The 22,738-nt window shown below is 38.8% G+C and overlaps 2 protein-coding genes across 3 annotated transcripts; one reads left to right on the top strand and one right to left on the bottom strand.

Moving 5' to 3' along the window:
• Positions 1-681: 681 nt before the first annotated feature.
• On the top strand, positions 682-10,236 carry Cog2 (conserved oligomeric Golgi complex subunit 2). The gene is made up of 4 exons (XM_073961453.1): positions 682-963; positions 1,030-2,088; positions 2,160-2,875; positions 9,832-10,236. Exons 1-4 carry the CDS (start codon positions 883-885, stop codon positions 10,097-10,099), a joined length of 2,124 nt encoding a protein of 707 aa, XP_073817554.1. The 5' UTR covers positions 682-882; the 3' UTR covers positions 10,100-10,236.
• On the bottom strand, positions 10,119-21,264 carry Hibch (3-hydroxyisobutyryl-CoA hydrolase). Of its 2 annotated transcripts, XM_073961454.1 has the most exons (5): positions 21,122-21,264; positions 20,818-20,944; positions 19,983-20,704; positions 11,030-11,298; positions 10,119-10,513 (listed from the first exon to the last, which is right to left on the bottom strand). In XM_073961454.1, the coding sequence occupies exons 1-5, from the start codon at positions 21,122-21,124 to the stop codon at positions 10,504-10,506; spliced, it is 1,131 nt and encodes a 376-aa protein (XP_073817555.1). In that variant the 5' UTR covers positions 21,125-21,264; the 3' UTR covers positions 10,119-10,503. The 2 variants fall into 2 exon arrangements, with proteins under 2 accessions (XP_073817555.1, XP_073817556.1); XM_073961455.1 differs by lacking the exon at positions 10,119-10,513 and having other exon boundaries at positions 10,887-11,298; positions 21,122-21,256.
• Positions 21,265-22,738: the final 1,474 nt, after the last annotated feature.

The following is a 22,738-nucleotide window of genomic DNA, read 5'->3' on the forward strand; positions in this document are numbered from 1 at the left end:
AGCGTTCCTTTACTTCTGACACAATACAATTCATACGGGAGCAGGTTTCAACTTTTACTACTTTTGCCGATTTTACCATTTTCAGAAGTAAAGGAACAGACCAAATGTGTGCGTTGAACTCATTTTTGACAGTTTTCTCTTTTGAACATTTTACTATTAAAAAAGTACTGGAACAAAGCTAGTGCCATGGTACAATAAGAAAGGTAGATGCATCGGCGAATTGCTACAACAAAGCAACTTTTTTTGTAATGTAAACTGTCAAAATTTTCGCCGAATGGTCTCTTGTTGTCTCTTTTTATCGCTTGTGTTTGTCTTTAAAGTGATGACATGCTATCTCTTACTTACCCAATCATATGGTTATTTGTTTTGACTTTTCATGGCGACGTTTTAGATTCGATCAGCTGGGCTGATGCATCTACCTTCCTAATTGTGCCATGGAAAGGTAGATGCATCGGCGAATTGCTACAACAAAGCAACTGTTTTTGTAATGTAAACTGTCAAAATTTTCGCCAAATGGTCTCTTGTTGTCTCTTTTTATCGCTTGTGTTTGTTCTACAAAGTGTAGATATGCTATCTCTTACTTACCGAATCATATGGTTTTTTGTTTTGATTTTTCATGGCGAATTCATAGTTTTTTGACGTTTTAGATTCGATCAGCTGGGCTGAGGCATCTACCTTTCTAATTGTACCATGAATAGTGCGGAGTCGACTGTTGTATAATCAGCTGTTTTACAATTTTTGTTTTGTCTCCCAATGTTTATCAGCACTTTCCTCCTCCTCTTTTTTCGTAAAAAACGTCACTGATTTCGTGTCGGAATCAGATGCAAAATTATTTTCGGGTTTTAAATAAATTTTCAGGACTATTTGGCATTCAAGAGAAAAATGATTGAGTCCACAAAGAATCCGCTGAGGGAATCCAATGTTGGGGAAAAGCTTTGCTTTGATAAAAATGAGTTTTTAAAGGTAAGTCGGTAAGTCATCTTCTAAAATTTGACGTGGTCCATTCAATGTTTTTCTTGCCACTTTCAGACAAACTTCTCTGTTGATGAATTCCTGCACAAGAATCGCAATGTTCCAAGCTTGGAGTTGTTGCGTGATGACTTGGGTCTCTATTTGAAAAGTCTGCGAGCATCTATGATCGATTTAATCAATGAGGATTATGAAGACTTTGTTAGTCTATCGGCTAATCTGGTTGGATTAGATCAATTGATTGATACCATAGAAAAGCCACTGGAACAATTTCGTGAAGAAATCCAGGGCATCAAAACGATGATAGATGAAAATATAGCTGAAATTCGACAAAACCTTGATGCTAAACGTGAACTACGAATTGCCAGACGTAATTTACAAAGTCTAAAAAAGGTTTATGAAACAACACACAAACTTGAAGATTTGTTGGCAAATCAGCTGAAAGATGAAACAAAAATTGTGGATTTGGAAAGGGCCGCCTTAGATTTGGTGCAGTTGAAGTTTAATGAAAAGTTTTGCAGCAATTATTTGAACACCGATGTTCAAACGGATATAAGAAACTTGGAATTGGAGGTACACAAAAAACTAAGAGCATTACTGACAGCTGCGATAAAAAAATCGAATGCAAACTGTTCCGAATCTTTGGAACGTTGTTTGAGAATCTATATAACATTGGATGCATGTTCTGATGCAGAATTGGCCTTTAAAGAGGATGTTGTGGGACCATATATGTCGGAAATTATATCTGAACATAGTCTACAACAAACACCACAAGGTCTAGCTGGTATTTATAGTAAAGTTTTGAATTTCATATCATTGTATATGACCGATTTGTTGCGTCTCACGCAATATACGGATAAGTTAAAGGGCTTTAACTTTGTGGTCAATAGTTTTTGGTCGGATGTTGAAATGCGTTTGGAAAATCACATGTCATCAATATTTGCTCCTGGCAACTCAGAGGTTTTCTATGCTAAATATAAATGTACCCAAGACTTCTTAAGTAAAATTGAAGAACTACTGGCGAACGAAGAGTCTATTGAAGTATTTCGCCAGCACAAACAGACAAAGGCTTTTCAGGGACGCTGGAATCTGCCGGTGTACTTTCAAATATGTTTTCAGGTAAGTTTCCAAAGGAAGGGGATACTGTTATACAGTCACTTAATTAATTAAATTTTCCGCTATAATTACAGGAAATTGCAGGCAAATTCGAAGCCATTTTGGAACCCCCATTGCCAGACGATGTACTGAATCCAAACACCGAACACTTTCAATTGAAACCCTTTACAAAAGCTATACTTGCCATTAAATCTTGTTGGGCTGAGGGAGTATTTTTACCAGAACTTTTTCCAAAATTCTATAAACTTCATGTCCAGATACTGTTGCGTTTGTGTCATTGGATTCAAGTTGTGCTGAAGAGCATTACAACAAAAACCAGCTCAACAACACCTTCCCTCAAATTGAAAAATACTATTTTACTGACAGCTTTACATTCCGATATTAACAAATTGCTAAAAATGTTAACGACACAAGAAACCGACATGGTATTGGCAAATTTGAAACTAACATCAATGCAGAAAATTCACCCAAATCAATTGGACCTGGTCAAAGATGCTGTTGCCAAATCATTTAATGATTTAAAGAATAATTTATCTGAACATCTTTTGGGTATTCGTCAAGCCATTGTGGATAGTTTGATAACTGAATGTGGTCCAGAAAATGTGAAACAAGTTAACGACTTGCCACGTCTATACCGTAAAACAAATCGTGAAGTACCAACACGCTGTTCAACTTATGTGGATCAAATGTTAAAACCTATGAAAGCATTTGCCGAGGAATATAATGATAAATTGGACGAGGCAACAGTGCACAGTATATTGGAATTGGTGCTCAATAAAATTACAACAGAGTGAGTATATTTTTGATTGATTTTTAAATTTGTAGGTTTGGCAGGGCAGTTGAAAAGGTGTAGTCTGCCGAACCGCATTCTGGGCAGATGTTATGCACGGGGCCATCAATACTTTCCCTATAGAAATTTAGACAACTCCAACATCCAGGTCGTAGTTGAGTGAAAACTAGTTGTTGTCACACGATAGTTGTTTATGGCATCTGCAACTGCATTTGTCTGAATGCTATACAAACCTGATTGGTAGGCCTCTTTCTAGATCAAGAAAATCCCTCCTGACATGCATGTGCGGGGTAGTACTGTTCACCATACATAAGGTGGTTAGGATGACTCTCACTGTAACACCCAAGCAAGTACAAAAAGTACATTACGTGCTGTACTGGAAGAATCTTCGACTCCTCATACATATGGTCCACTTATGACGTTCTGAGAGGTTTGAATATTCGGGTATGTTCTGGGACACACTTCACCTCTAACTTCACGCCTCAAGCATTTTGTTTACCCCCATTTGCGCTTATTTTTCGAGCATTTTTTGGACGGAGTATGGTGTACTCTTCTTTTTAAATACCCTAGTGAATCTTATCCCCAAGAAATTCGCAAAAAGTGAGATGTGAAGTGTGTCTCATAACATACCCGATTGTTCCATCGCGTTGTATTTATGTTCTCCGACCACACTGGAACCGCATAGCGTACCACAGACCGACCTATCGCGTTATTTGTGGTCAACATGGTTTCTTTGTCTCTACCCCGAGTGCAGCCAGCTAGAGAAGATAGATGTGGCATGCGCGGACGACGTGAACATGCTGTCGAATGTGACCCCTATACTATTGGGTGTGAACAGAGTGGGCGTAGATTTAGCGGCGGATATTTGCATATTCCTCGCGTTGCTTGTTCTGGTTGAGTCCTCGAATATTACGTTACCTCTGAAAAGGGTCTATAGAATCACCCTTTCCTCTGAAAAGGGTCTATAGAATCACCCTTTCCTCTGAAAAGGGTCTATAGAATCACCCTTTCCTCTGAAAAGGGACTATAGAATCACCCTTTCCTCTAAAAAGAGTCTATAGAAGCACCCTTTCCTCTGGAAAGGGTCTGTAAAAGCAACCTTTCCTCTGGAAAGGGTATATAGAAGCACCCTTTTTTCTGGAAAGGGTCTGTAAAAGCAACCTTTCCTCTGGAAAGGGTATATAGAAGCACCCTTTTTTCTGGAAAGCGCCCATAGAAGCACCCTTTCCTCTGGAAAGGGTATATAGAAGCAACCTTTTCTCTGGAAATGGTCCATAGAAGCACCTTTTCCTCTGGAAAGGGTATATAGAAGCACCCTTTTCTCTGGAAATGGTCCATAGAAACACCTTTTCCTCCGGAGAGGGTCCTTAGAAGCACCCTTTCCTCTGGAAAGGGTCTATAAAGCACCCTTTCCTCTGGAAAGGTCTATAAAGCACCCTTTCCTCTGGAAAGGGTCTATAAAGCACCCTTTCCTCTGGAAAGGGTCTATAAAGCACCCTTTCCTCTGGAAAGGGTCTATAAAGCACGCTTTCCTCTGGAAAGGGCATATACAGCACCCTTTCCTCTGGAATGGGTCTATAAAGCACCCTTTCCTCTGGAAAGGGTCTATAAAGCACGCTTTCCTCTGGAAAGGGCATATACAGCACCCTTTCCTCTGGAATGGGTCTATAAAGCACCCTTTCCTCTGGAAAGGGTCTATAGAAGCACCCTTTCCTCTGGAAAGGGTCTATAGAAGCACCCTTTCCTCTGGAAAGGGTCTATAGAAGCACCCTTTCCTCTGGAAAGGGTCTATAGAAGCACCCTTTCCTCTGGAAAGGGTCTATAGAAGCACCCTTTCCTCTGGAAAGGGTCTATAGAAGCACCCTTTCCTCTGGAAAGGGTCTATAGAAGCACCCTTTCCTCTGGAAAGGGTCTATAGAAGCACCCTTTCCTCTGGAAAGGGTCTATAGAAGCACCCTTTCCTCTGGAAAGGGTCTATAGAAGCACCCTTTCCTCTGGAAAGGGTCTATAGAACCACCCTTTCCTCTGGAAAGGGTCTATAGAAGCACCCTTTCCTCTGGAAAGGGTCTATAGAAGCACCCTTTCCTCTGGAAAGGGTCTATAGAAGCACCCTTTCCTCTGGGTCTATAGAAGCACCCTTTTCACGGGAAAGGGTCTATAGAAGCACCCTTTTCACGGGAAAGGGTCTATAGAAGCACCCTTTTCACGGGAAAGGGTCTATAGAAGCACCCTTTTCACGGGAAAGGGTCTATAGAAGCACCCTTTTCACGGGAAAGGGTCTATAGAAGCACCCTTTTCACGGGAAAGGGTCTATAGAAGCACCCTTTTCACGGGAAAGGGTCTATAGAAGCACCCTTTTCACGGGGAAAGGGTCTATAGAAGCACCCTTTCCTCTGGAAAGGGTCTATAGAAGCACCCTTTTCACGGGAAAGGGTCTATAGAAGCACCCTTTTCACGGGAAAGGGTCTATAGAAGCACCCTTTTCACGGGAAAGGGTCTATAGAAGCACCCTTTTCACGGGAAAGGGTCTATAGAAGCACCCTTTCCTCTGGAAAGGGTCCATACAAGCACCGTTTCCTCTGGAAAGGGTCTATAGAAGCACCCTTTCCTCTGGAAAGGGTCTATAGAAGCACCCTTTCCTCTGGAAAGGGTCTATAGAAGCACCCTTTCCTCTGGAGAGGGTCTATATAAGCACCCTTTCCTCTGGAGAGGGTCTATAGAAGCACCCTTTCCTCTGGAAAGGGTCTATAGAAGCACCATTTCCTCTGGAAATGGTCTATAGAAGCACCCTTTCCTCTGGAGAGGGTCTATATAAGCACCCTTTCCTCTGGAGAGGGTCTATAGAAGCACCCTTTCCTCTGGAAAGGGTCTATAGAAGCACCCTTTCCTCTGGAAAGGGTCTATAGAAGCACCATTTCCTCTGGAAATGGTCTATAGAAGCACCCTTTCCTCTGGAAAGGGTCCATGGAAGCACCCTTTCCTCTGGAAAGGGTCTATAGAAGCACCCTTTCCTCTGGAAACGGTTTTCGTCTGGAAGGGGTCTATAGAAGCACCCTTTCCTCTGGAAATGGTCTATAGAAGCACCCTTTCCTCTGGAAACGGTTTTCGTCTGGAAGGGCTCTATAGAAGCACCCTTTCCTCTGGAAAGGGTCTATAGAAGCACCCTTTCCTCTGGAAAGTGTCCATATAAGCATCGCTTCCTCTGGAAAGGGTCTAAAGAAGCACCCTTTTCACGGGAAAGGGTCTATAGAAGCACCCTTGCCTCTGGAAACGGTTTTCGTCTGGAAGGGGTCTATAGAAGCACCCTTTCCTCTGGAAAGGGTCTATAGAAGCACCCTTTCCTCTGGAAAGGGTCTATAGAAGCACCCTTTCCTCTGGAAAGTGTCCATATAAGCATCGCTTCCTCTGGAAAGGGTCTATAGAAGCACCCTTTTCACGGGAAAGGGTCTATAGAAGCACCCTTTTCACGGGAAAGGGTCTATAGAAGCACCCTTTTCAGGAAAAAGGGTCTATAGAAGCACCCTTTTCACGGAAAGGGTCTATAGAAGCACCCTTTCCTCTGGAAAGGGTCCATACAAGCACCGTTTCCTCTGGAAAGGGTCTATAGAAGCACCCTTTCCTCTGGAAAGGGTCTATAGAAGCACCCTTTCCTCTGGAGAGGGTCTATATAAGCACCCTTTCCTCTGGAGAGGGTCTAAGAAGCACCATTTCCTCTGGAAATGGTCTATAGAAGCACCCTGTCCTCTGGAGAGGGTCTATAGAAGCACCCTTTCCTCTGGAGAGGGTCTATATAAGCACCCTTTCCTCTGGAGAGGGTCTATATAAGCACCCTTTCCTCTGGAGAGGGTCTATAGAAGCACCCTTTCCTCTGGAAAGGGTCCATAGAAGCACCCTTTCCTCTGGAAAGGGTCTATAGAAGCACCCTTTCCTCTGGAAACGGTTTTCGTCTGGAAGGGGTCTATAGAAGCACCCTTTCCTCTGGAAAGGGTCTATAGAAGCACCCTTGCCTCTGGAAACGGTTTTCGTCTGGAAGGGGTCTATAGAAGCACCCTTTCCTCTGGAAAGGGTCTATAGAAGCACCATTTCCTCTGGAAAGGGTCTATAGAAGCACCATTTCCTCTGGAAAGGGTCTATAGAAGCACCCTTTCCTCTGGAAAGGGTCTATAGAAGCACCCTTGCCTCTGGAAACGGTCCATACAAGCACCACTTTCTCTGGAAAGGGTCTATAAAAGCACACTTTTCTCTGGAAACGGTCCATACAAGCACCACTTTCTCTGGAAAGGGTTTATAGAAGCACATTTTCTTCTGGAAAGGGTCTGTGGAAGCACCCTATCTCTGGAAAGGGCCTATAGTAGCACCCTTTCCTCTGGAAGGGGTCTATAAAGCACCCTTTCCTCTGGAAGGGGTCTATAAAGCACCCTTTCCTCTGGAAGGGGTCCATAAAGCACCCTTTCCTCTGGAAGGGGTCTATAAAGCACCCTTGCCTCTGGAAACGGTTTTCGTCTGGAAGGGGTCTATAGAAGCACCCTTTCCTCTGGAAAGGGTCTATAGAAGCACCCTTTCCTCTGGAAAGTGTCCATATAAGCATCGCTTCCTCTGGAAAGGGTCTATAGAAGCACCCTTTTCACGGGAAAGGGTCTATAGAAGCACCCTTTTCACGGGAAAGGGTCTATAGAAGCACCCTTTTCACGGGAAAGGGTCTATAGAAGCACCCTTTTCACGGGAAAGGGTCTATAGAAGCACCCTTTTCAGGAAAAAGGGTCTATAGAAGCACCCTTTTCAAGGGAAAGGGTCTATAGAAGCACCCTTTCCTCTGGAAAGGGTCCATACAAGCACCGTTTCCTCTGGAAAGGGTCTATAGAAGCACCCTTTCCTCTGGAAAGGGTCTATAGAAGCAGCCTTTCCTCTGGAGAGGGTCTATATAAGCACCCTTTCCTCTGGAGAGGGTCTATAGAAGCACCTTTCCTCTGGGAAGGGTCCATAGAAGCACCCTTTCCTCTGGAAAGGGTCTATAGAAGCACCCTTTCCTCTGGAAACGGTTTTCGTCTGGAAGGGGTCTATAGAAGCACCCTTTCCTCTGGAGAGGGTCTATAGAAGCACCCTTTCCTCTGGAAACGGTTTTCGTCTGGAAGGGGTCTATAGAAGCACCCTTTCCTCTGGAAAGGGTCTATAGAAGCACCCTTGCCTCTGGAAACGGTTTTCGTCTGGAAGGGGTCTATAGAAGCACCCTTTCCTCTGGAAAGGGTCCATAGAAGCACCCTTTCCTCTGGAAAGGGTCTATAGAAGCACCATTTCCTCTGGAAAGGGTCTATAGAAGCACCCTTTCCTCTGGAAAGGGTCCATAGAAGCACCCTTTCCTCTGGAAAGGGTCTATAGAAGCACCATTTCCTCTGGAAAGGGTCTATAGAAGCACCCTTTCCTCTGGAAACGGTTTTCGTCTGGAAGGGGTCTATAGAAGCACCCTTTCCTCTGGAAAGGGTCTATAGAAGCACCCTTGCCTCTGGAAACGGTTTTCGTCTGGAAGGGGTCTATAGAAGCACCCTTTCCTCTGGAAAGGGTCCATAGAAGCACCCTTTCCTCTGGAAAGGGTCTATAGAAGCACCATTTCCTCTGGAAAGGGTCTATAGAAGCACCCTTTCCTCTGGAAAGGGTCCATAGAAGCACCCTTTCCTCTGGAAAGGGTCTATAGAAGCACCATTTCCTCTGGAAAGGGTCTATAGAAGCACCCTTTCCTCTGGAAACGGTCCATACAAGCACCACTTTCTCTGGAAAGGGTCTATAAAAGCACACTTTTCTCTGGAAACGGTCCATACAAGCACCACTTTCTCTGGAAAGGGTCTATAGAAGCACATTTTCTTCTGGAAAGGGTCTGTGGAAGCACCCTATCTCTGGAAAGGGCCTATAGTAGCACCCTTTCCTCTGGAAGGGGTCTATAAAGCACCCTTTCCTCTGGAAGGGGTCTATAAAGCACCCTTTCCTCTGGAAGGGGTCTATAAAGCACCCTTTCCTCTGGAAGGGGTCTATAAAGCACCCTTTCCTCTGGAAAGGGTCTATAAAGCACCCTTTCCTCTGGAAAGGGTCTATAAAGCACCCTTTCCTCTGAAAGGGGTCTATAAAGCACCCTTTCCTCTGGAAAGGGTCTATAGAACCACCCTTTCCTCTGGAAAGGGTCTATAAAATCACACTTTTCTCTGGAAACGGTCCATACAAGCACCACTTCCTCTGGAAAGGGTCTATAGAAGCACATTTTCCTCTGGAAAGGGTCTATAGAAGCACCCTATCTCTGGAAAGGGTCTATAGAAGCACACTTTCCTCTGGAAAGGGTCCATGGAAGCACCCTTTCTTCTGGAAAGGGTCCATGGAAGCACCCTTTCCTCTGGAAAGGGTCCATGGAAGCACCCTTTCCCTTGAAAAGAGTCTATAGAAGCACCCTTTCCTCTGGAAAGGGTCCATACAATCACCGCTTCCTCTAGAAAGGGTCTATAGAAGCACTCATTCCTCGGGAAAGGGTCTGTAAAGCACCCTTTTCTCTGGAAATGGTCCATAGAAGCACTCTCTCCTCTCGAAAGAAGCACTCATTCCTCGGGAAAGTGTCTATAAAGCACCCTTTCCTATAGAAAGTGTCCATAGAAGCACCCTTTCCTCTGGAAAGGATCTATAGAAGCACCCTTTCCTCTGGAAAGGGTCTATAGAAGCACCCCTTTCCCTGGAAAGGGTCTATAGAAGCACCCCTTTCTCCGGAAAGGGTCCATAGAAGAACGGGTTCATAGAAGGACCCTTTACTCTGGAAAGGGTCCATCGAAGCACCCTTTCCAGAGGAAAGGGTCTTTAGAAAGGGTCTATAAATCAACCTTTCTTCTGGAAAGGGTCTATTTGAAAATAGTAGAATCCTTTCTTTTCCAACTTTTTTACCCACTAAACTCAAAATATCGCAAAATTTTCTCTTTAAATTATAGTTATCTTGAAGCTGTCAAAGAAGTTCTAACATCTGTACAAAAAACCGAAGAATCTTTACGACGATTAAGAAGTCTCAAAGGGAATGGTCAACAATCAGTACCAGCTAGTGGTGGTGCAATGTCCGATGATGATAAAATACGTTTGCAGTTACGTGTTGATGTCTCAACGTGGACCAATGAATTATCAAAACTTGGATTTATGCCCAGCGATGTTGCCCAATTAATGGAGTTGAATAACATTGTGGAAGAAAGTGTAAAAGGAAAATAGAGAATGAAACACACAATTATACGCTAAATATTTAATTAATAGATGCAATATTTATTCATATAGAAACACACACATATACAAATACGTATATAAAAAAATAAAGAACATTTTTTAACACGAAATATAAATTTAAAGAAGTGTTTTTTTTTTAATTCCATTTGTAAAAAGCAAAGAATGTATGGATTTAATTTTTCCTTATTGTACAATTACTCTTAAATGTATTATTGTATATTTAGGAAAGAAACGTTATCGGTTTTTCTTTAACAATTGTTGTTTTAGAATTGGCACTGGTGTGATAAAAATTTTGAAGGCAGATTTCCGAAAAATATCTTGGTGGGAAAATAAATGCATTTAATATCCTGGCACTTTGTAATAATTGCAACTTTTTTGTTGGGCTGCCTAGTTTAGGCTCCTCTGTGGGGGAAAAAAGAATAAATTATACACAACTATTAGTGGTTTTTCAATAATATCATCATGATGGTCAATTGTTGTTTTTATGAGTAAAAAAAAGAAACAAAGCAATTGCATCTTAGTATAATAAAATATACATATTAGTAAAATATAAGAAATATCAAAAAATATCTAATAAAGAAATGTTTCGTTACTTGAATTAAGGCACTTACAACATACGAGCACACATACTACAACTACAGTTTGAAAAAAACGGCATTTCAATAAAATAAGTAAACAAAACAAACACTTTAAGGACTCGGCCATGCGTTATCTTTCATACATTTAATCGGTAAGAGATAACGTATGCGCGGAATGTTCTGTTTTGTATGAAAAATAAAACTTTTAAATTAAAAAAATGGACGACTGCATGACATAAAAGCAGCTACACACATTCAATCTACAAAGCTGAACAAATAAAAAAGTTGCAGACAAGCAGCAAACCGTTCATCTTTTTTTTCGTTTTCTTGGGAAATTTACAATTTAAGTTCTTCGGTATCGGGTAACTTGTCAAAGAATGACTGAACACGCTCCTCGGTAACGGCTTCCAATGTTGTGGGATTCCATTTGGGTTTTTGATCCTTGTCAATGAGTAAGGCACGTACACCTTCTTTGAAATCGCTATTTTCCAAATGACGTACCACCATGCGGTATTCCATGTTCAAGCACTGAGGCAGAGACAACTTTGAGCCCAATTCCAATTGACGGAATGTAACCTTCAAGGATGTTGGCGACATTTTGGACATTGTCTGGAAAAATAAGTATAATAACGTTTCAATAATGTTTTGTTTGTAAAGTTTAATTGTAAAATTGAATATTATTTTAATCGACAAAAAGCAAGTATAAAATAAATGAAGTGTATATCTATAATACTATTGAAAAATTTTTAATACCCTCAGCATTTATGCAAACGAGGGTATATACACTTTCATACGGGCAAAATGTGCCTCATCGAAATAATGGTTTTAGACCCCAAGTATGTTTGGACGAAATGTGTTTGACAATTTGGAGTCGATTGAGCAATGTCCGTCCATCTGTCTGGCTGGCTGGAGCGCACGATAACTCTCGAACGGATCAAGCGATTCGATCCAAAATGTGGCTTTCGTAATATTTTGTTCAAACTTAGTTTAAGTTCGATGATGATGATGATCGGTCCACTCCTTCCGGTACCTCCCCCACAAAAGTTCGAAAATGTTCGTAAATTTTGTGCGTACGATAACTCTTGAAGGGAGTAACCGATTTGGTCCATACTTTGCACATCGTGAAATGTCTACCAGACTTAGATGAGGTTCCAATATGGACTCAATCGGTCGGTCCACTCCTTCGGGTACCTCCCACACAAAATTTGGGATAAGTTCAGTTTAGGACCTGCTCTCCAATCGCTTTGATTTCAAGTCCAAGTCCACACTTCCTGAGAAAATAGCCTGAACGTTGCAAAAAACCCGTAAGACACCGTGTGAGGTGGTTGGAGCGCAAGATAACTCTCGAACGGTTCTACCTATTCGGTCCAAAATTTGGCCTTAGTAATATTTTGTCTAAGCATAGTTTAAGTTCGAAGATGAGCCATATCGGTTCACTCCTTCAGGTACCTCCCCCACAAAAGTTCAAAAATGTTCGGAAAAATTGTTCGTACCGTAAATCTTGAAGTGAGTGGCCGAATTGGTCCATACTTTACACATCCTAATATATCTACCAGACATAGATCAGGTTTAAATATGGACTATATTTGTCCACTCCATCCGGTACCTCCCACACAAAATTTCGGATAAGTTCAGTTTAAGACCTGCAATCGAATCACTTTGATTTTTGTTGAAGCAACTTGCATTCGCTGCCTCAATTACGATGGTAAAATTTTTTTAGGGACAAGTCCATACTTCTTGAGCAAACAGCCCGAATGGTGCAAAAACCCCCTATGGCAACATATGTAATGCTGGAGATCCACTTCCAAAATGGTCAATGTCGATCCATTCCTTTAAGTATCTTCTCCGCAAAACTTTTGATCTTTAATCTTAATGAACATTTTTGTCGGTTCATACATACATCCAAAAATTTTAAACCCCCTAAATACATACGTTTTTGGAAAAAATTGTTTCAATATACACAGGCTGAGGGTATATCTCTGTCGGCAAAGCGGACTGATACTTTTTTACTTGGTTAATCTTATGTTAATTTAAAACAATCGGGTATGTTCTGAGACACGCTTCACCTATCACTTCACGCCTCAAGAATTTCGATCACCCCATTTACGCGTATTTTTGGAGTATTCTATGAACGAACTAGGTTGTACTCTTCTTTCTAAATAACACTATGCAACACTGAAAATGCAAACAACTTCTAGTATTAATTTTTTGAAAGTACATATTTAGAGTACAGAAACCCTAGTTGGGTTTTGTCCTGTCAGATCCAGTTCGGATTTTATGGCCTCATCTAAACCGGGCTAAATCTACACTTTTTTGCATTTATCAGGCCTTTATCTCAGAAACGAATAGGAATTTGGACTTGCTGTCTTTAGCAATATTGTAGCCATAAACTAGTAGAACTTATCTTTTGAAGAAACCACATAAGAAAAACTCCATCTAGGGCATCAAAATCTATAAAATATAGAAAATTTTACATAATTGCTGAAATTCTGGTCAGTAAACTATTGGGAGTTGAACCAAGTAACCTTTTGCAAAAATCGTCCAAATAAAGTTGTCAACAATTATTTAGAACATTCTGAAACTCTAAAATGCTTGCTTCATGTTGTTTCAGCGGTATTTTGCATCATATCTTTTACAACAAGTATTTTAAACACAGTTCACACCAACAGTTTATTCTCGCATTTCGGATTTCACTACATTATTGACATTTTTATTAAATCGTCATGTTCTGAAGAGTTGTGTATTACATTCCAGGGAATATTTTTCCAAAAGAAAACATTCAGAACAAATTAACCTTTTGGAGATACGGTGCGAAATGTATAAAAATTGTGGTATTTTTGCATATATTTTGAAATTTGAGGCAATAAATGTAGTTTTCCGAGTTCATTATTTCTCCAAATATTGTTTTCTTGTCCTTATCTACAAATTTGCTTCAGAGGTCAGAAGAAGATTCGCATTGGTTTCAGAGATATAGCCCCGAATTTCTTTAAAAACTCAATATTTAACCATGTTTAGATGGGGCCATAAAATCCGAGCTGGATCTGACACAACAAAACCCAACTAGGGTTTCTTGGCGTTTGGGTCTGTACTTTCAAAAAATCTTCAGTTCGAATTGTTTGCACAAGATCACCTTAAAAATGTTGCACAGTGTAACCTACTGAATCTTAGCACTAAGAAATTCGCAAAAAATATGAGTAAATATGGTGAACAAAATTGTTGATGCATGAAGTGAGAGGTGAAGTGTGTCTCAGAACACACCCTAATATCATAAGTCATGCAACTCCGCTATATGCAGTGAATCACAGTTAAAAGTATCCACTTCAATTTCTTTCATTAAAACTGCGATTGCTAAGGGTAGTTTACACTATATGTAAATGTCATATGATATGAAATTTTCCATCGTTATATATATATTCGCTAATATGTGTAATATTGGAGATTTTCCTCACGCCATTTACTCTGTTCGTCCACACCAGCAAAAATGTAAAAAAACTACGTCTCCACATTGCCTCCGTGGGTAAATATGGAATGTTTTTATTTCGTGTCATAGTCATTGATAGATAGTGTAAACTACCTCTAAGAGTTAATTAATGATATCGATTTCATTCTTTTTTATATTTTTACATTAGGGTCTTAACTTAAATATAATAAAATAAAATTGACGAAATTCGGGTTATCTAAAATTACCCGAAAAAATTGTTAAACAACATCGATTTCTACCTCACAGTGAAAAGTATCCTCTCTAAAAATTTTATGAAACAAAAAGGATTTCGTAGGGTTTTAGCACTTGGTATGACATCCTTTGTTATCCTTTATAGCTTTTAGCCATTTTGGCAAAGATTTAACTAAATTTTCGGTCCTATACTTTAGATATTATGACTTCTTATATTTGTCTCCAAAATACTACATAGGATTCAAATCTGTGGATCGGGGAGGTGTTTGAATCACTTTTGGACAGTTATATGGCATCAATTCTCGAAAAATGTGTGAATTGTGCTTGGTGTCATATCTTGATAAAATTGGAATGTTGTCCCAAATTCCATTTTTTTCAACGCTACATTTCAAATTGTCCTTCAGAATATTTAAATAATATATCTTATCCTTATTTCCTTCGATAAAAACAAGATTTCCTACAACGGAAGCACTCATACAACCCCATACCATAACAGAGTCTCCTCTGCTTTATGGTTGGAATTGTGTGTTTAGGGCTCAATAGGGTCGTATATAGACGGTCATTTGTATGGCGGAAGCCCAATACGCTGCTCCAAATAAAAAATTTGAACGCAACTGTAAAACATGGCGGAAGAAGTGTCATGGTTTGGGGCTGTATGGCAGCATCCGAGGTTGGAAATTTAGTTTTTATAGAAGGAAACATAGACAAAACAATGTACTTGAATTTACTAAAACAAAACCTACTACAAACTGCAGAATACTTGGGTGTACGGCGTGTGTAAACCTGGCTCATTTGGAACTGTCCCCATATAATGAATTCGCCGACACAGTCACCAGATCTGACCGTCATTGAAAATTTGTGGACATTACTTGAAAAATATAAAACAAAAGAAAGCACAACATTTCCAGCAAAGAGGACCTAAAAACGCGTTAATAATAGAGTGGAGTAAAATAACCCCGGAAATAACGCTAAAATTGGTTGAATCAGTGCCAAAACGATTGAGAAACGTTATAAACCAAGGTGGTTACCATACGAAATACTAAAATGTTACTAAAAAATTCATTATATCCCTTTTTACGCATTTCATTACGCTGCATAATTTTGTATGCTCATCTTAAAAATGGAGTATTTTTGTGTTTTATTATTCTTCTAAGCAACTGTACTTGTAATGTAATAAATATGCACGTCACTTTTAAAGCTAACCACGGTGCTCTTGAATCAAATTAAAATGGAAGGTGCTTACACCTGGAAAGTTTTTGCGGATTCTGAAACTACAATGTTCATATGTGAGAAAAATAAAAAAACAAGAAAAAATCGCCGGAGCGCTTTTTAAATAAATCGCGATTCCCGCAAGTCCTATCAAAATGAAACTGAAAAAATGTTGTAGCTATGAAAATTCTCTACAAGATTGACCTTTACGGTATTTTCGTAGGTTTTACCAGTTTTGAGATATTCAAGTTCAAATTGGGACAATGCACTGACTGTATCGCCCCCTTATAAAACAATGTCATAAAGGGTGCGCCTTAACTAACTTTTATTGAAAACCGCTTATACAGGGGAAGTTTTTGTGAATTCTGAAACAGCAATGTTCATAGATGATAAAAATCCAAAAACAAGAAAAAATCGCTGTAGGGATTTTTAAAAAAATCGCGGTCAAAACTCACATTTTTAGGTGTTTTTTAGGTTTTCACGATTTTGCTTGGAAACCGCAAGTCCAATCGAAATGGAGCTAAAGAAATGTTGTAGCTGTGAAAATTCTCGACAGGATTGACGTTTATGGTTTGATCTCGGGCTGTACCATTTTTGAGATAAAGAAGCTCAGTTTACATTTTTAGGTTTTTTGTTAGGGTTTCGCGATTTTGCTTGAATACGGCAAGTCTTATCGGCATGTGACCTGAGAAAATCTTATAGCTGTGAAAATTCTCTACAAGACTGGCATATGCAATTTTTCCTAGGTTGTGCCATGTTTTTAGATATATAAGTTTAAGTTGGGAAATTGCAGACATGACATTGTTCTATAAGGAGACGATACAGAATTGAATTTGAATTGTCCCAATTTCAACTTTTATATCTCAAAAGTTGTAAAACCTACGAAAATATCATTAAGTTCAATCTTGTAGAGAATTTTGATAGCTACAACATTTTCTTTATTCCATTTTGATAGGACTTGCGGTTTCGAAGCAAAATCGCAAAAACCTAAACAACCCCTAAAAAGCGCTCCGGCGATTTTTTTTTGTTTTTTGATTTTTATCATCTATGAACATTGTAGTTTCAGAATCCGCAAAAACTTCCCAGGTGTAAGCACCTTCCATTAAATTTAGCTCAAGAGCACCGTGTAACATGTCGAACTAAAAAAATTCTGGAATTTTCGAGATATCTCAATTGGTTAAAAAGTTATTTGGGTGTTCCTTTTTTATGTGACCATTCAACATTTTTAGTGACAGTCACTGTATATATCGGAATAAGAACATCGGCTCCATCTTTCATACATGGGAACCAGACAGGATCGATAGCAAATATTGGGAACATCTTTGTGTGCAATCGTGGACATTCAAAGGATCTTCGAGGTGAGTATTGTAGTAATGTTTTGTGTGCAAATACACACGAGTTAATTTCACAACGTTAAATTATGGAATGACTACAATTTGTTTGTGTCAATATAAAAGTTATATTACGAAAAGACTTGATTCTGTGTTCCGAGGCATTTAAGGTTAAAAATATTGAAAAAATTTTAATTCCTCCCAGACCCTGTCGTTGATTCAGCAAGAGACTGCGATGAGAAGCAAGAAAGTGAAGGTGAAGCCTACTGCATCTGGCAGTACGGTGGAACCTAAAGCTGTTCCGAAGCCGAATCAGAAAGGACTGAAAAGGCTAAAGGGCATAATTCGACACCAAAAGACTCCCGTAAGGGTAGTCAACTGGTGAAGGTGACTGTCCCAAACCCGGATTCTACCCCGACTGATGAAAGTAAAGTGGAAGAACAAAAGGTCTGGGAGACCCTCACAGGCTGTTCGGGAGTCACGACGGGAGGATCGCCTGGGACACCATCGACTTCAGAGAAGACGAACAAGTCTTCACAGCTGAAATCTGTGAAGCGGGTTCGCTCTTCAGAAGGCCCACAGCCTTTTTTTTACGAAAAAACAAATTCATAATTCGTTTTCGAACTTCATTAAAAATAAATTCTTAATAAATGACTTTTCTGCTATTTTTTTTAATTAATATAATTACTTTTAATTTATGTTGAGTTTTACTAATGTTGTGAGCATTTGTGAGTCTCGAAATTTTTTTTATAATGCAGGGGAAAGTCTCTGGTTTACAATTAAAAAAAGTCCAGCTGCCCCCATCTGCCACCCGCTAAGTTATTCCTCTTATACCACGCCCGTAAAATCGTCAAAATTCCGAAAGTCGGGAGGTACGTTTATGTGGGGCCTTAACCTAAACGTAGACTGATATTGACCATTTTTTGCATGGAGGTATTTGGTTCACTCAGAACTCAAAATGCCAAATTACAGCCAAATCTGTTGGAAAATTTCGCTAAAATTGTCAAAATACCGAAAATCTGAGGGTACATTTATATGGCGGCTATACCTAAACGTGGACCTATATTGAATATTTTTTGCAAGGAGGTAGTTTATTCGCTCAGAATTAAAAATGCAAAATAACATCTAAATCGGTTGGTTAATTTGGCCAAAATCGCCAAAATACCAGAAATCGGGCGGTACCTTTCTATGGGAGCTATACCCAAATATGGACCTACTAAAAATGGGTTTCTATCTTTTTGGCTTGTTATAAACCTACGTTTAAAATTTGGAGGCGGTAGCTCGATCAGAACTATTTTTGGCACTCTTTTCCATACAAGTGGGACCACTGTGCAATGGTCTGAAACGGGTTTCATCCAAACAAACTTGGGGTCTAAAACAATATTTTGGTAAGTCACATGTTGCCCGTATGAATGTGTGGCTGACTTCCGAAACGTCACTTGCTTTGTTGCCATGAAACAAATGTCATGAAATTAGGCATTCTTAGATCGAGTTCCCCACTACTGCAATCTCATAAAATTACTCCACTATGGAACTCGATCTAAGAACGCCTAATTTCATCAGATTTGTTTCATGGCAACAAAGCAACTGATTTCGAAAATAAGCCTGTATATACCCTCGTTAGCATAAATTCTGAGGGTACAATTAAAGAAAAAATAAAAAAATATTTTTCCCTAACCAATTGTGATTACTTCTTTAGACCAAAACTTAAAACTCGACGCCTGACGTGTGCGTACAAAAATACAAAAACAAAATACATGTATTTCAAATTGAAAACAAAAACAAATACATGTATTTTGTTTTTGTATTTTTGTACGCACACGTCAGGCGTCGAGTTTTAAGTTTTGGTCTTACATCGTTAGTGTCCCCAATTATAATTGATATGTTCGCGCATTACTTTTTTCAGTGCCGTTATTCAAATTTGATTGACGGTTGAATATTCTAGGCCTAATGTTTTCGGCAACACATGCCAAGTGCCTTATTGTACAATTGAAAGCAACCATGGCAGAACTACCAGGTAGTGGTATCACACCAGCTGATCGAATATGAAAAGTCAAATCCCTTTATAAAAAAATATTTTTGTTGTAATTTCCCCAACAACATAAAGAAAGTTTTGACATAACATATTCAAAATTTTACGATGCCACTACCTGGGTAATTGTGCCATGAAAGCAACCCAAACATGTGTTTAATGCCATCACATAAAGATAAAATACAGTAGACAGCAACCGAGATAATGAAGAATGGTGATAAGTTTAAGCAAATAACCATGGAAAGCATAAATATTATAAATATTCATTGAAATAAAGGAAAGAAGTTGCGATGACATTGTAAAGTTATCTTTAAACATCATTAACAATTTAAGAATCTTCTGGAATCATCATAAATTCCTCGCCTTTTTTCATAATTTTTTTAAATAATAAAAATAAAGAATAAAAATTATAAAAGTAAAGAAAAAAATAATATGGCAAAATTGTTGCTGAATAATAAATTATCATTTAAACTTTAATATTATAATGACAATTGCAACCAGCTAGTTACATTTAAATATTACGGGTAAACAACTATTTCAAAATATTGTAATTAACACAAACTTGCCAATGCAGGTTATTGTTCTTTTTCCCGCATATTTGTATTTGCCATTAGCATAAACCCGCACTACAAAAAACTGTTGTAATGCACTCACACTGGCTATGTTTATTACTAAATAGATACTGAGACTGTTTGTTTACATTAACAACTATTCTCAAATTTAAATGAAAAACAAATCACCACATCATATTACCACTAACAAAAAGTGGCATAATTAAGTAAACCTTGATTTTATTTTTTTAGTGGCAACAATTTCATTGCAAAAAATGATAAGAAACACTGATTAGCGAGAGTGAGAGATTGGCAAAAAGGGGAAAAATAAACCAAATATGTATTCTAGCTGATAAATTCAACCGGCAAAAGATAAGGTGGCATTTAAGAAGAAAACATACTTCAACTACTCAAGAGCACGTAGACCCCCCACAAACAATTGTAATTAAATGTAGGCTTCAAAGTTCACATTCATTCATTTATACTGCAACACTTACCTGTATAGTTTTTGTTGCCCATTCACTGCCGTCCTTTTTGAGATTCTCTACAATTTCTTCTACACTTTCAGCTGAAAAGCATTTGTTAATTTGTTCCATTTGTGGAGTCAAGACAAAGGGTTTGTTGGAGGGTGTATTGAATTTGGATAGTATTTCTGGAACCTCATCAGCATCGGGACAATTGAGTAGGGCCGATTCTAAATCACTTAATTTAGAACTTTCACAGAAATGTGTTGCAATGCCGGCTTTAAGGACATCTTCACCCTTTAGGCGAAAACCGGTAAGGCCAAGATAAAGGCCGATTTTACCCTCCAAACGGGGTAGGAAATACGAGCCGCCAACATCAGGGAACAGACCAATTGCTGTCTCCGGCATGGCAAAGAGGGTACGTTCTGTAGCCACACGATATTTACCATGCACGGATAAACCCACACCACCTCCCATGGTAATACCATCAATAAGGGCAATATAGGGAATCTTGTAGTTGCCGATTAAAGCATTTGTTGTATATTCATCACGGAAGAAACTTTTCGATTCTTCAGTAGGACCTGCCTCTACTACGGCGCGAACATCACCGCCAGCACAGAAACTCTTTTCTCCAGTTCCCTTAATGATCATCAGTGACTTTGTTTTTTCACATTTCTTCAAATGTTTGTATATTTTGCGTACCATTTCCAAGTTAATGGCATTTAAAGCCTTTGGCCTATTTAAAATTATCATACCTGCAAAGAATGCAAATTATTTTATTATTCTAATCATAAGCATGCATAGCAAACATCAACATAATGGTGGAGACGACGAGGTAGGGGGGCGTTTAAAATATGCAAAAACCTACCTTTATCTGAAGATTCTGTGGCTAAAACTTCGCTCGACATACTGCGTATTGCTTGAGTTGTATGGGGATTGCAACTCAACAAAGGCATCGTACGATGACCGAATGCATAAATTATACGTTGAATTACCTGCAAAACATAGAATAGTTCCACAATAAATTTAAATTGCATTAAGATCTGATTCCTTCAGTTAGTTTTTTTTAACACTTGCTTTTTCTTTCTCTTCATCCATATCTTGGGGATGTTATTGTTGAGTATATTTTAAAGTTAATGTGTTTTATGGACTGGATTTTGGAATCAACTTACCATTTTTTTGCAGCGGTTTGGACCTGTCTATGTTCTTCTCCCAAGCTAATGAGGTTGCGCAATATATAAAATTCTTTTCTCAAAGAGAAATAAAGCGAACACTTCCCAAAAAGAACTACAGAAGAAGAATGAAGCTGAAGAACAAAAAGAGAATAACAAAAACAAAAGAAACAGCTGAGTAGACAGACTACGAAGCCGTGTGTGATTATTTTTAACGGCGGTAAATCTTGACTAGCAAATAAATTAAAAATGCTATGAAATATCTCTCCAAATTCTACTTTCTGTTGGTTTTTATTATTAAACAATAGCTTTTTATTCTCTATGTCTATCAAGATTGTTTGTTTTCCCCCAAAAGATCCACATCCATATTCCGCCTTACTTTAAAGTTGTCATTTGTTTGCCGTGCGTTGTCATTAAAGATATCAGTTACATTTTTTGATAATACAACTCTGAGTTGACATAAAAATCTCTTCTCTGTTTATCAGTCTCTTTTTTTAAATTTCTCCAAACGCTTTACTTAATGTTTCAATATTTCTTTTATTTCTATGTTAAAATTTATTGAAAATATGAAAATTCTTCAAATAATAGGATTCAATAATAACTTCGAACAATGTTTGTACAGAAAAATAGTTGGTCGCAACGTTACTTCTCTTCTGCAGTCAAAGGAAATTAACTTAACTTCCCGCCAAAACAGTTTTACTTTCGCGCATGATATTAACGGTTTGGTGCTTGTTGTGAAACTATTCCTTATGGATACACAAACGTCCGCCGTGGTCAGTTTACTTAAGATAGAAAATATATAAGAGAACCTGGTATGTAATATTATAAAAAATTACACGAAACATAACGCAATACTTCCGATATCCCCATTAGTACACTTTGTGGCAAAAAGAACAATCTAGAAACATACTATAGTTGTTTCTCGGAAAGAAGTGAAAAATTAAATGATCAAAATCGTTTACGTAAAGAACCATCGGTAACATCGGGATATGGAAATTCGCAATAACCAAATTTCACCTGCGAATGTTTTGTGTTTAATTTACTATTTCGATACATTATGGACCATTCTAATGTTCTAAGAGCGTTTTCAACGTGTTACGGTAACTGAAAAAATATAATCGTGCCGGAAATATTTAAAATATGGCAATGTGGTTTAAATCTTGAAAATCTAAAACGAAATGGAAAGTAAAATAAATCAAGTCAGTGATTGTAATTGGAGTGTCTGATGAGCTGGAATTAGATGATATCTAGAACATCCCGGTAAGTTGTTTTATTATACCTTACTCGCCCAGCAAAATAAATTGGAAGTAGTGCAATGTAGACTAGTTCTTTCACGGCATGTTTTTATGCAGTTCAAACGGAGTCTTGAAAAAGGCACTCCATTCCTCACATTTTAACCGCATTTGGATGCAATCCAAAGAATCACATCCATTTGTCACATTTTAACAACATCCGGAGGCAGTTCAACGGAGTCGTGAAAAAGGCACTCCAATTCCTCACAATTTAACAGCATCCGGATGCAGTGCAAACGGAGTCGTGAAAAAGGCACTCCGTTCACTACATTTTATTAGCAGTTGTTAGAGATCCCTACATGTACATAAATCAGTTTGTACATCT

The sequence above is a fragment of the Musca autumnalis genome, unplaced genomic scaffold (genome assembly GCF_047663935.1).
Source record: "Musca autumnalis isolate F117 unplaced genomic scaffold, ASM4766393v1 scaffold_1, whole genome shotgun sequence".
NCBI lineage: Eukaryota > Metazoa > Arthropoda > Insecta > Diptera > Muscidae > Musca > Musca autumnalis.